Source organism: Fringilla coelebs, assembly GCF_963513975.1.
Source record: "Fringilla coelebs genome assembly, chromosome: 6".
NCBI classification, from domain to species: Eukaryota; Metazoa; Chordata; class Aves; order Passeriformes; family Fringillidae; genus Fringilla; species Fringilla coelebs.
In genome coordinates, this window is record NC_140034.1 from 54,603,175 (window position 1) to 54,615,473 (window position 12,299).

Sequence of the window (12,299 nt, forward strand, 5' to 3'; positions counted from 1 at the left end):
TCCAGCTAAATCATTGTAGTGAAATAAGGAATTTTACTATATTTTCTCCAAATTCTGGTGACCCCAGTCACCACATTTGCAGGCTGATCAGAGGAGTCAACCAAAGAACATCTCTTCCCTCCCCTTGGATTTTTGGTGGTTCATGGTAGTGGTTTTGGTAGTCGGGGGAGCTGGGTCACAGCATGATGGTGACAGCAGATACAGAGGTGGAAACAGTGAAGGTAAAACAAGGAGTCAGGGCACTGAAGGACTCATTTTACCGGGTTAATTGTGTTCCAGCAGGGATTGATGCCAGGAATCCCAGCTGGATGCAGGGTGCTGGTGAGTATATAACAGCAGCTGTTTTTTTCCTGTCAGTTTTTATGACAAAGGTCCCGTTCTTGTCCCTGAGACACCCATTGAGATCCTGACTAGGCAAGGGCAGGGCAAGCAAGCACTGCTGGCAACCAGCAGGACACAGAAACCTTCATTGCTTAGGGCTGGTGATTCCAGGAGCTTCCACGGCTTGTCTTGAATCATCTGCTGAGGGGAAAACAATCACAGCCAGGGATTTCATGTCAGAAGGAGCTTGGAAAAAATTTCCAAGGGCTGTTGTATAATTTGTGTTAATAAGACATTAACAGTCCTTATAGCTGCTGAAACCAGAGGAAGCACATGAAGGGAACAAGAGTGGATTTTATCAAGTTTAGTGATGCTTTTTGCCTGTTAAGATCCCTCAAAGCAAGTATCCAAAGGTTTAACTTGTGTAGGAAGATGGAATTTATTTGCTTTTAACAAATATAGGAAAAAGAAAACTGATCTCTGCATGTTGCCTGTATTCATGATAAAAGATCATAAATATCAACTAAATTTAGGAGAAATATTCTGTTGTGCAATTGATGATGGGGAAAAAGAGAATTTGAAATAATTACTGCACTGTTCTGAACATAATTATGTTTAAAAAGATACTAAACATCCATTAGTGTTTATTATTATGAATTGCTGAAAGGGGTGGAAATAAAAACATTCCATCCAGTGTTTTGCAAGCACAGAGTTCCAAGATGTGATGTAGCCATCAGGTGATGCAGCCTGGTGGCTCTTTGTTTCTATGGTTACCTTCAACTGGAATTGTTGTAACTAGGTCAGATTGGAAGGTGTGAATGGAAACAAAGAAATCTGGGATCAATACAGAGTTCAGGGAGAAGGCTGGTGCTGCTAGGGAAAGGGAGAAGAGTATGGGGAGAGGAATTTAAATTTGTAACTCATATGGATGAAGTCCCACACAGAGAGATTGGTCTGTTTTAGCATCATTCACTCTTCCAGCATTATTCTGCTGTCTGAAGAATCATCTGCAGGGTTTTGATGTGATTTACCTGTGGCAACACCTTCCCTCCCTCTGGCTGCATATCCAGGCATGAGCAGCCAAAAGGAACCTCAGGAACAGGAAAGGCTGAGGCAGCTGGAAGGGAGAACAGATGAAAGAGAGGGAAGGATCTTCTGGAAAGGGGAAGCAAAATCAAGGGTAGGGAAGATATGTCACAATCAGCATAGAAATAAGGAGAAACAGGTTGTAAAAGTGGTTCAAAAGAAGGAACTTGAGTGTGAGGAAGGGAAACTCCCTGTGATGCCTTAAGTTTTAGCTTTCATATTTTCCAGATTCTGCACTGCATTAGTATATAACTCCGAACTTCACATAAAGTGTTAGCAAGTTGTCTTCACAGTTAAGTTAGACAAAACAATCCTTTTCCAGCCCCAGAACCAAGGACACCATTGCAGCTTCGAGCCCAAAAAAGTGTAAACAGCAAATTGTGGAGAGCAAACTGGGAGGATGGGACTTCATAATCTGAAGCAGTAATTGGACAATTAACCCCAAAATGTTAACGGACCCAAACTTATAAAAGTGTGAAAACTTATAACCAGTCCTTCATCTTAGGTCCAACTTGGGTTCATCTTGGGTACAGACATGGCCAGGCTCTTCTTGTGCCCAAGGTGTATCCTTTGAAGGCCTTTTAATAAATACCTACTTTATTCCTTTAACTCTGTCTAGCCTCTGTTCCAGGTAACCTCTCTAGGCATCACCTGGAAGGACAGTGGAGGCAGGTGGAGGTCGGTCTCTCCCCCAGGTAACAAGTGACAGGACAAGAGGAAACAGCCTCAAGATGTGCCAGGGGAGGTTTAAGTTGGATATGAGGGAGGATTGTTGTCAAGGGTTGACAACCCCTGGAACAGACTGTCGGGGCAGCTGGGGGAATTTAAAATTCGTGTGTATGTGGCATTTGGAAACGTGTTTCTGTGGTGCCCAGCAACAGGACGAGGAGCAAAGGCTATAAACTAAAACTCCACAAGTTTCACCGCAATGTGAAGAACTTCTTTACATTGAGGATGGCAGGGCACTGGGACAGGCTGCTCAGGGACCTCAGGAAGGATGTGGAGTCCCCCCCTCTGGAGTCTCCACACCCACCTAGATCCTGTGCCACCTGCTACAGGCGACACCCTGCCTTGGCAGGGTCAGGTTGAACTGAACGATCCCCAGAGCTCCCTTCCAACCCGAACGCTCCCGTGGTTCTGTGACTGATGGGCTGGGCAGTGCTGGGGGACTCGCTGCTCTCAGCGAAATGACTCCGGGAGCCATCCCAGCCCGGACAGCCCCAGCTCCCCTCCGCCCCTCTGCCACCCCGAGCGCCCCGGCATCCCGGCCGCCCCTCTCGGGCCCCGGGGGCGGGCGCACGGCGGGCGCAGCCCAGTGGGCGGGGGGCTCCGGGAGGCGGAGCCGGGCCGGGCCGAGCCGAGCCGAGCCGAGCCGAGCCCGGGCGAGCCGATCCCGGCCATGGAGGCTTCGGAGCCCGTCCGGGGGGAGATGCGGCGCTTCACCTGGGAGGAGATCGGGCAGCGGAACGGGCGGGGGCCGGCGCCGCAGGAGCGCTGGCTGGTGATCGACAGGAAGGTGTACGACATCAGCCGCTTCTGCCGGAGACACCCGGGGGGCTCCCGGGTCATCAGCCACTACGCCGGGCAGGACGCCACGGTGAGCGGCCGGCTGCGGCCCCGGCAGCCCGGCAGGGAGGGCTGGAGGAGGGATGAGCGCGGAGCAGGATCCCTGGGAGCAGGATCCCTGGGGCTGGGAGCAGGCACGGAGCCCGTGTCGCACGCTTGGAGACTCGGCTGTGCCACACACGCGTACGCTGGGAGCGGTGTGCAAGGGAACGCACAGCGCGCACGCTCCGCTGGGAATTGTTTGGGATTGTTGTTACAAGGAAGAGCTGCTGAAGGAATGATTAAAAAACCGCAGCCGGGAATGAAAAGCAACCCAATTCCCTCGGTAATTTTTGCACGCAGAGAAGTACCCGGTGCTGCCCCCCGTGTGGCACACGCGGTGACAGAGTTGTTGTTTGCCTTCGCCCTCCTCCAACTTCCCGAACCCGAGAGATGGCACTAGAGCAGAATATCACTGAAAGTCGTATTTCAGTCACGAAAAAGGAGTGAATCACTCGTGTCTGAGTGCCAGCGGCTGTTGCAGAGTGGAGTAAACGCTGCTGGAGTAGGGCGGCTTTGCCAGTGGTGTTTCCTTCCTTTGTCTGCTTGTGCCTTTTCCATGTGAATCTCTCCAAATGCGCGTGTTTGGACCCAGGGGTGGATATGGGTGGGAATCCACCTCTAGGATGGTGTTGATGGACTGTGTTTCAGCCAGGCTGGAACTTGAGATCTCCACGGGAAGATCTCATGGTAGGAATATCATTTAGAGCCCAGAATAACAACTGAATTTGCAACATTTCATGAGGGCAGGGTGCCCATGTGCGTTTTCAAAGCCCTGCCACTGGCACAGGTTGCTAGGAGAATTGGTGGAGCCCCATCCTTGGAAGTGTTCCAGGCCTGGCTGGGCAGAGCTTGGAGCAACCTGCAAGGTGTCCGTGGCAGGGGAGAATGAGATGAGCTCTGAAGGGCCTTTCTCACCGAGCATTCTGAGTTTCTGTGAGCAGAAAAGGGTCAGCCCATGGAGTGAGGAGGGCAGCATGGTGGGATTGCAGCCAAGTGCATTCTTTAGGTGATGATATCAGTGCCACTGCTGGCTGCAGTTGAACTGCTGACCGCTCAGAAACCCCTGCCAAGTTTTATTTCCCCGTGGTTTTGTCCCTGGGCATCAAAAGAATGAAACTTCACAAAACCAGGAAAAATGGGAAGTAAAGGAAGAACTCCTCTCGTTCACTGTTCTGATTTCTAGAAGGTGCAGTCAGCCATCCCCTAACCCCCAGCTGGGATTGCACTCCAGGTTTTACAGCCTCCATGGATTGGTCTAAATGTGTGGTACCATCCTCCCCTGCTCTGCCCACATACTCCTCCCCATTTTTCCCCCCTTTTCTAATGAGAAAATGCAAATGTTGGTTCCCCTCTCTTTCTCCCTCCTTTATTCAGTGACCCTGAGCAGGGAGGATGCTACAGCTGACCTAGAGCTGGCAACACCAGCCAGATTTTTAGCCCCTTTCCTGACCAGAGATCATATAAAAGCACATTTTATTTTAAAAGCACACAATGATGGCCTAGTAATTATAGTGATAAACAATGTGTGATGCAGGAATCTTACAAAGTGATGCCCAGCAAGCAAATATTGTCCCAGAAAATTTAAAAACCCCACATCCTTGGGTTGAGGGAGATTGTAAAAATATGCTAATTTGGGCATCAGAGACATGTCAAAAAGGAGGTAAACGGGAGATCAGGAATTAGATGCCAAAGTGCCATGTGTGCCTACAGGATTTGTAATTTAAATATAGGGACAGAATCTGTACTGATAGCAGCCACTAAGGGGTTTTTTCACCTGGTTGCCATAGAGATTGACACTACATTTCAATAATAAAAGTAACTGGTTCCCCAACAGGAATCTTTTTAATGGTCCAGCATATCATGGAATAGATTTCTTTTGCTGCCACCTGAATGGTGTTTTTAATTCATCCTGTTCCTCTGTCTGCATTTCAGGATCCTTTCATTGCTTTTCATCTTGACAAGGCACTGGTAAGGAAGTACATGAACCCTCTCCTGATTGGGGAACTGGCACCAGATCAGCCCAGCTTTGAGCCCAGCAAGAACGTGAGTGTCCTAAAAACTTGGTTTGGGGGTTGAAATTGTACTGTTTAAGTTTCCTGACTGGCAGGCAGAACTCCCTGTACGTAAGATCATAGGATCTCCTGGAATCACTGTTGGCTGAAGCTTCATTTCACATCATTATTTGTAGTTTTAGCAAAGATTTGTCTCCAGGTGACCCTCAGCTTTCCCCCTTTTCATCCCTGAGAGGGAAAACTATGCTCCTATTGAAGTTCCCGAGGTGTTTCCTGAGCAGTGGATGCTTTTGGGTCTCTCCACAGAAAAAGCTGGTGGAGGATTTCCGTGAGCTCCGTGCCACTGTGGAGAGGATGGGGCTTCTCCAGCCCAACCACGCCTTTTTCATCCTCTGTCTCTGCCACATCTTGATGCTGGATGTTGCAGCCTGGCTCATCATCTGGTATTTTGGAGCATCCTTGGTGCCTTTCCTCTTCTCTGCTGTGCTTCTGGGCACTGTCCAGGTGAGCAACTACACAAAATAAGCCAAATTTGGGACTTAGGTGCTTGTTGCCATAAGCAGGAGACAGATCTTATCATGATGGACTTCCCCAAATCCTGCTTCTCTCTGGATTCCACCAAAAGGCAAAACTACACATGCTGCTGTGGTAGAGCAGGCTTTGCCTTGCTTTTTCCTCCCCATATTCTATCAAAGCCTTCTTTATTCCAGCCTTCCCCACACGATGAAAGCCATGCTCCGCTCCTGAGCTCCACGGTGCCAGAACTCCAAGGCAGTGTGCAGGGGCCAAGCCACTGTGTTCCCATGGGAACTTGCAGGGAGTTAGAGGAGAGGGCAGAGCAGCTCTCAAAGCCCCAGCTATTCCTCCTGTGGCCAGTGATCCCCTTGGAATTACAAGTACTTGGAGGAGGCAGTGGCAAGCTGCTCCTTAAAGGAGACTTTGTTGCCGATTTCAGAGCAGTTTTGTGAGGGAATAAATGCTGGTTCTCAGCTCTGCGGCTGTTTTTTTCCCATGACTTTTTTTTCCTTCTTCATGGAAACAACTCTCCAGGACTAAAAGTCATTAGGCAGAGTCTGGAGTGCACTGGTGTGTAGTGAAAAAGGAGAGTTGGGATTGGGCCCTGGCAGTGGAAGTGCTTTTGCTATCCAGGGATACATTGTGAGGAGCGTGGGAGTGGGGGAAGAAAGCCCTTTTCAGACACAGACCCTCCTGACAGTTCATTTTCCCCAGCAGCACTGTTATATTCTTAATTCCAGGCCCAGGCTGGCTGGCTCCAGCATGATTTTGGACACTTGTCAGTCTTCAGCAAGTCCAGGTGGAACCACTGGGTGCACAAGTTCGTCATCGGCCACCTCAAGGTGAGCACTGGGTGTGGGGAGGGGTTGCCAGAGCCCTGCTCTGCAGCCAGAACAAATCCCAGGATAAGGAGAGAACTGAGGGCAGAAGATCCACCTTCTTTAGGGCACTTTCTTCTCATCCATTCCCACAGGGAGCCCCAGCCAGCTGGTGGAATCACCTCCACTTCCAGCACCACGCCAAACCCAACTGCTTCCGGAAGGATCCCGATGTCAACATGCACCCCTTGTTTTTTGCTTTGGGGAAAACCCTCTCTGTGGAGGTGAGACCTGAGGGAGGCTGGGAAGTGACTGCAGTAGGATTCAAATTTGGGAAGCTGCAGAGAGCTTGGACACTAATTAGTATGATTTTATATGATACTAATTTGCTTTCCACTAGTCCCAATATTCCTCAGTAATACTCCAGCAATTCTGAGACCTTTGTATTCTTAAAACTTCACTCAAAGTTATTTTTGCAGTGTTGGAAGATAAGAATGAAATACTTGCCATGATTACAAGTTCCTATTTCCCTTGATGAGAGAATTTCAGTTTTATGAAGATCAGAATTACAAGTTGTTCTCTTTTACCAAGATCGGTGTGACTAATTGTAGTGATCTGGGGTGGAAGCAGCAGATGACAATCCAGGGCTGTCTGGAACTTTTACAATTCCTGATCAAAGAAGTTATTTCAGTGGTCTCAGCCTGACAGTGGGTGTCACAGTGGTTCCCATCTGGGGTCCAGCTCTATTTCTGGTACAGCTCTGCAGTTAAATGAGTGGCTTTAGCATTTGCTGTCCTTTAAAAAAAAAAGATATGTAAATTCATAGTGTCACTTTAAATGCTTTGATTTGTATTGAAATTAAGAGATGGGCTATTAGAAATTAATTTGAACATGTACAGGAATATCATGACATTCCTTAAGGAAGCCAGTGGTTTGATCTGTTATGTTTGTACAGCAAACTTTGAAAAATGAGCAACCTCAGAGGGAAGATAAAGTGTTCACTCTCATTCTTTTGGACACAGTTTCGTGCCTAGATGCTCACTTCTCTGTTTTCCAGACTAATTGCAAGGAGATGGGAGTTCTACACACTGCCATCTTCATTAACAGTATCATAACAGTACCATAGCTTGAGTTTTTTAATTCTGAAGCTCTGCTTTGTCAGCAAACTGTTGGTGTGGGTTTCTATTTCAGCATTTTTAGGCAGCTTGTGCCCTCTGTAGGGGCAGAGCTTCCTGTGCAGGTTACTGTGTGTGTGCAAGGCACTGCCCAGCCCCTTCTGCAGGGTGAAAACGCATCCAGGCCAAGGTCCCAGGGGGATGGTGGATGCTGACTTGGTTGGATAGAACATCTCCTGGAAGTTTAGGAGTGTGTGCACAGGTGTCTTCATGGCCTGAGTAATTTGTGTATTTTAACAGCTTGGTGTGCAAAAGAAGAAATTCATGCCTTACAACCACCAGCACAAGTACTTCTTCATCAGTGAGTAACCTCCCCCTGTGCAGTTCCATGGCCAGCAGTCACTCTGCCCCTTGTTTTCCCATTCCATCCCATCCTGCTGGGAATATTCATGGCTCTGTTTGTCCCTGCAGTCGGTCCCCCAGCTCTGGTGCCCCTTTATTTCCAGTGGTACATCTTCTACTTCGCCGTGCAGCGGAAGCAGTGGGTGGTGAGTCAGCTCCACGGGGGCCAGGGGGGTTCTCCTGGGTTTAGGGATAAATTCCAGTGCCAGATTTACTGGAATTTGTGTGTGTCTGCAGCAAAGGATGTGGGTATAGATTTGGGAATGGTGTTTGCCAAAGGGGGATCTTCCACTGCCTTTCTTTGTGAAAGATCCTCTGGGGAACAAAATATGTTCTCTGGTGTTCTGGGTTTTGGGTTTCGCACTGCTTGGTTCCTCTTTAGATCCAGGGGAAAACGTGGTGATTTAGAGCATGTCCTGTCTGGTGTTGGCCCTCTGCTGGGCTCATGGAGCCAGGATAATTCCTGAGCACAGGGAATGGCTGGTGTCAAGTTACTTTGTGATGAGGCTGGGGAGGAAGAATTGATCAGTAGAAGATGTTATGGGAGATTTTAAAGGGAGTCATGGTAAATTCAGAAGTCAGAAATTTTTCCTTCTAATGAAGTTTTCCCTGTCCCCTGTACTACAGGACCTGGCCTGGATGCTGTCCTTCTACATCCGATTCTTCCTCACGTACTTGCCCTTCCTGGGTGTGAAGGGTACTCTGGGGCTCCACCTGTTAGTCAGGTATCATCCAGCTTACAACTCCAACATTTCTCTGCCCAGTTTCTATCAATCCTTTGTGTCAGCTTTTCTCCAGCCCCCTGTTTTTTTTTTCTCATCACTCCCTCTTCTCTGTCCTGATTCTTTCAGTGGGACAGGGGTGGTTTCCTGTCAGGCTGCAGGAGGTGGAAGGTGTGTGTAGGTCTGATCTGTTTGTGTTTCTGGTGTCAGGCACCAACCAGCTGGTGTGTGCACAAGTGTTTTGTACTGACTTGTCACATCATGGGTGTGTGATCTGTGATGGTTTTTTTGTTTTTGAACAGGTTTATAGAAAGCAACTGGTTTGTCTGGGTCACACAAATGAATCACATCCCCATGCACATTGATTATGATAAGAATGTGGACTGGTTCTCTACCCAGGTACGACCTTATTTATGGAGATCTGTGACACTTCTGGGTGTGTAAAATCCATCTATCTCAGCCAGGCCACCTTGTGTTGGCTGGAAATAACTCCTGGAGCTGTTGTGTCCAGCCAGAATTCCTGTGGGGATGAGAAACCTGTGTTTGAGATGGGCATTGCTAAAATAATACTTAAAACAGGACTTCTTGTTTTTTTTCTTTCAGCTTCAGGCAACCTGCAATGTTCATCAGTCCTTGTTCAATGACTGGTTCAGTGGCCACCTGAACTTCCAGATTGAGCACCAGTGAGTGGAAACAGGGGTTGGGAATAGTTCCAAGGAGTGCTAGATACACCAGGGCTGAAGAGCCTCCAAGGTCCCTCTATCAGCTGAGACAGGAACAAAAGATAATGTGGGTTCATTTTGTGCTCTTTGTGTGGGGGAGGAACAGGAACTCCAAAAAGAAAATTTCTGGAGCACCAATGAGCACCAGCACCACTTCAGATCTAGGCTGCATGGCACAGGGGGGAGAATTCCCAGCACAGGCACTGAAGGGACATGAGAGGGATCATTGCAGAGCACCCATGGCTTTGGCACTAGGGCAGCTTGGGGCACTTCCAGAATTAGGTACAGCAGCGGGGCCAGGATTCCATGTGGTGGTGAGGGAATCAGCACCTCCTTTTCCCACAGCCTTTTCCCTACAATGCCACGGCACAACTACTGGAAGGTGGCCCCTCTGGTGAAGTCCCTGTGTGCCAAGCATGGCATTGAGTACCAGTGCAAGCCTCTGCTCACGGCCTTCGCAGACATCGTGCAGTGAGTACCGACCCGCCGTGTTCCCAAGTCAGGGGCTGTCAGTGCTGTGGAGTGAGAAGGGGAGGGAACAGACAGGGAAGGGCAGCCTCCACAGGTCCTTCCTGACCCAAATCACTTCATGATCTCCTTTGCTTCATCTGTACAATTCTCCCCACAAGGCTCTGGATGGAACGCGGGGTTCATTCCCTTGTTTCTCTCTTGGCAGCTCTTTGAAAGATTCAGGGGAGCTCTGGCTTGATGCTTATCTACATAAGTAAGCAGCAGTGGATGCCTGCAGAGGAATTCCCTAGCCTTGCTGCCTCCTGTGATGGTCACCCTGAAGATCCTGCACTGAGGAGAGCTGGCTAAGCCAGATTTGGGGAGGTGGTGCTCCTTAATTCCATGGATGAATGTAATTAATATGATTTTTCCTTTTTTTGGTTGGTTTTTTTCTGTGGTTTTGTTTTGGTTTTTTGGTTTTTGGGTTTTTTTTGTAATATGTGCTCTTAATTTTTTCTTGTGCTTCTTTCATTCCTCTTCTCTGGTGCTGAGTTCTGGGGAGAAGCTGGATGGAGGAAGTTGTGTCCCACTGAGCTGGGTGCAGCTTTGGGACTGGGAACAGATTCCTTTCCATCTGCTGCTCTTTCATTTGCTGAGTATATAGGAGGGAAGCTTCTTATCTAACATAGGCTTTTTGGGGTGGCTCTCACTGTGAGTGTAGTAAGAAAGTTGGGACAGCATGAAATCAAGGAATGTGGGAATTAGGGAAATGTGGAAGCTCTAGGGAATGGGGTAGGTTCAGTATTTTCAAATCCCTGTTTGTAATAGGGAGCTCCCAGACAAATTTGTACATATGTGGGTGGGATGGGGAGGTGCAGGCAGCAGTTCTCTAGGAATAGGATCTAATTAGAGCCCTAATTCAGGTAGGGAAACAGGAAAGTGGAAGTTTTTCCATGGGCCATTTTCTTTGGGAATGCTGCCCTCCACATCTCTGGAAGCCTCTGGGTCATTTCACCACTGGTGACATTCCAGGGGGGATCTGCAAGGGGTTTCCTCCATGCCAGACTTTGGAGTGTTGTGAAGCCGTTACTGAGTCAGAAGAGAGAGAAACCTGTCCCATCCATACCCAGGATCCCTACAAGAATGACACAGGAAGTGAAAGCATTCCAGACCAGGCTGGACAAGGCTTGGAGCAGCCTGGTTTAGTGGAATACAGTAAACCATGGCAAGGGGTGGAATGAGCTGAGCTTTAAGGTCCCTTCCAACCCAAACTGTTCTACAACGATTCTGTGTGAAGGGTGATCATAAATACTCTGTGATTGCCTGAAGCTTTGGGCTTTTTTGGACCTCTGGGTGATTTGTTAAAAGGAGAGAATTCCTGCCTCCTGGCCCATGGAGAATGAGGCATTCCTGCCTGAGCAGCAGATAAATCTAAGGAAGTTAGAAAGGTGGTAAGGGTCAGACTGCTGTTTAAAAGTGTTTAACTTTTCATTCAGCTGCATATCCACAGGCACACCTCAGCCAAAACATTGCTGGTCTCCCTCTCTTGGATGATGTGCCTTCCAAACACACCCCAGTCCTGTGGGATTTATTGGATAGCCTTACTGCCTTTCCTGGGGCCTTTTAATTTACTGCCCCAACGTTACAGATGCCAAACCAGGATGTAGCACCTGCCACATCACTGAGGAAGGTGTTCCATCACCCTGGTCCCCCAGGGACCGGTGGGTTAGAATCCAGGAGGGATGGGTTGATTTTAAGAAATTTTTCCCAATCTACATCCAAAATGAGGATAAGGTGTTGACAGAATGGAAGAAATAGATCTTCTCAGGCCAAGAGTGTTGTTAAGCACAGGATAAAATTGTAATGGGAATAATAATACAACCATACCTATATAATATATATAGTACTGTTCTTGTTGTAATATAATAATATATTGTTGTATAATAACAATACATCATACAATCAAATACCTGTTGAATAAGACCATAAAGGAAGTGGGCCTTAGTTATTCTTTTACCTTGGTTTTTTTCCTGCTCCATTTCTTTGCCTCGTACTACAGCTGTGGATGGAGGAAAGTCTATTAATAAAATTCCTTATCTTACCAATTTGTGCTGTCATCAGAGTAAAATACATCTGTGCAAGAGTCTTTATTCTGTAAAAGGTGGAACAAATGGCTGTCCACAGCTATAGAGAGAGAACTGTCATAAACCTCTTTCTCCAGAATGTGCTTTTCCTGTGTTTTCCCTGCCACAATAAAGAGGGAACATCTACCATACAATAAACCAAATGTCTATATAACCAGGAAAAATAACACAGATGAGCAGATTCTCAATCCTGAAGGGTAAGAGTGAAAGGCGTAACCAGATATGAATGTGCTGAGTTTCCTGCAAGTTTTCCAGGCTTGAGAAGAGTTCTCCAGAGAGTTTTCCAGGCTCAAGAAATACACTGAATTACACAACCTTGGAAGAACACCAGCCCCAACTTCTCCATCTAGTGGAAACCTTTTGGCCTTAAAAATGGAACCTAA

At 47.8% G+C, this 12,299-nt stretch overlaps 1 protein-coding gene across 1 annotated transcript; it reads left to right on the forward strand.

Moving 5' to 3' along the window:
- The first annotated feature begins 2,764 nt into the window (after window positions 1–2,764).
- On the forward strand, window positions 2,765–11,867 carry LOC311155253 (acyl-CoA (8-3)-desaturase-like). The gene is made up of 12 exons (XM_084208265.1): window positions 2,765–3,004; window positions 4,948–5,058; window positions 5,334–5,531; window positions 6,284–6,385; window positions 6,517–6,645; window positions 7,777–7,837; window positions 7,948–8,024; window positions 8,506–8,603; window positions 8,903–8,999; window positions 9,204–9,283; window positions 9,668–9,793; window positions 9,999–11,867. The coding sequence occupies exons 1-12, from the start codon at window positions 2,807–2,809 to the stop codon at window positions 10,048–10,050; spliced, it is 1,329 nt and encodes a 442-aa protein (XP_084064391.1). The 5' UTR covers window positions 2,765–2,806; the 3' UTR covers window positions 10,051–11,867.
- Window positions 11,868–12,299: the final 432 nt, after the last annotated feature.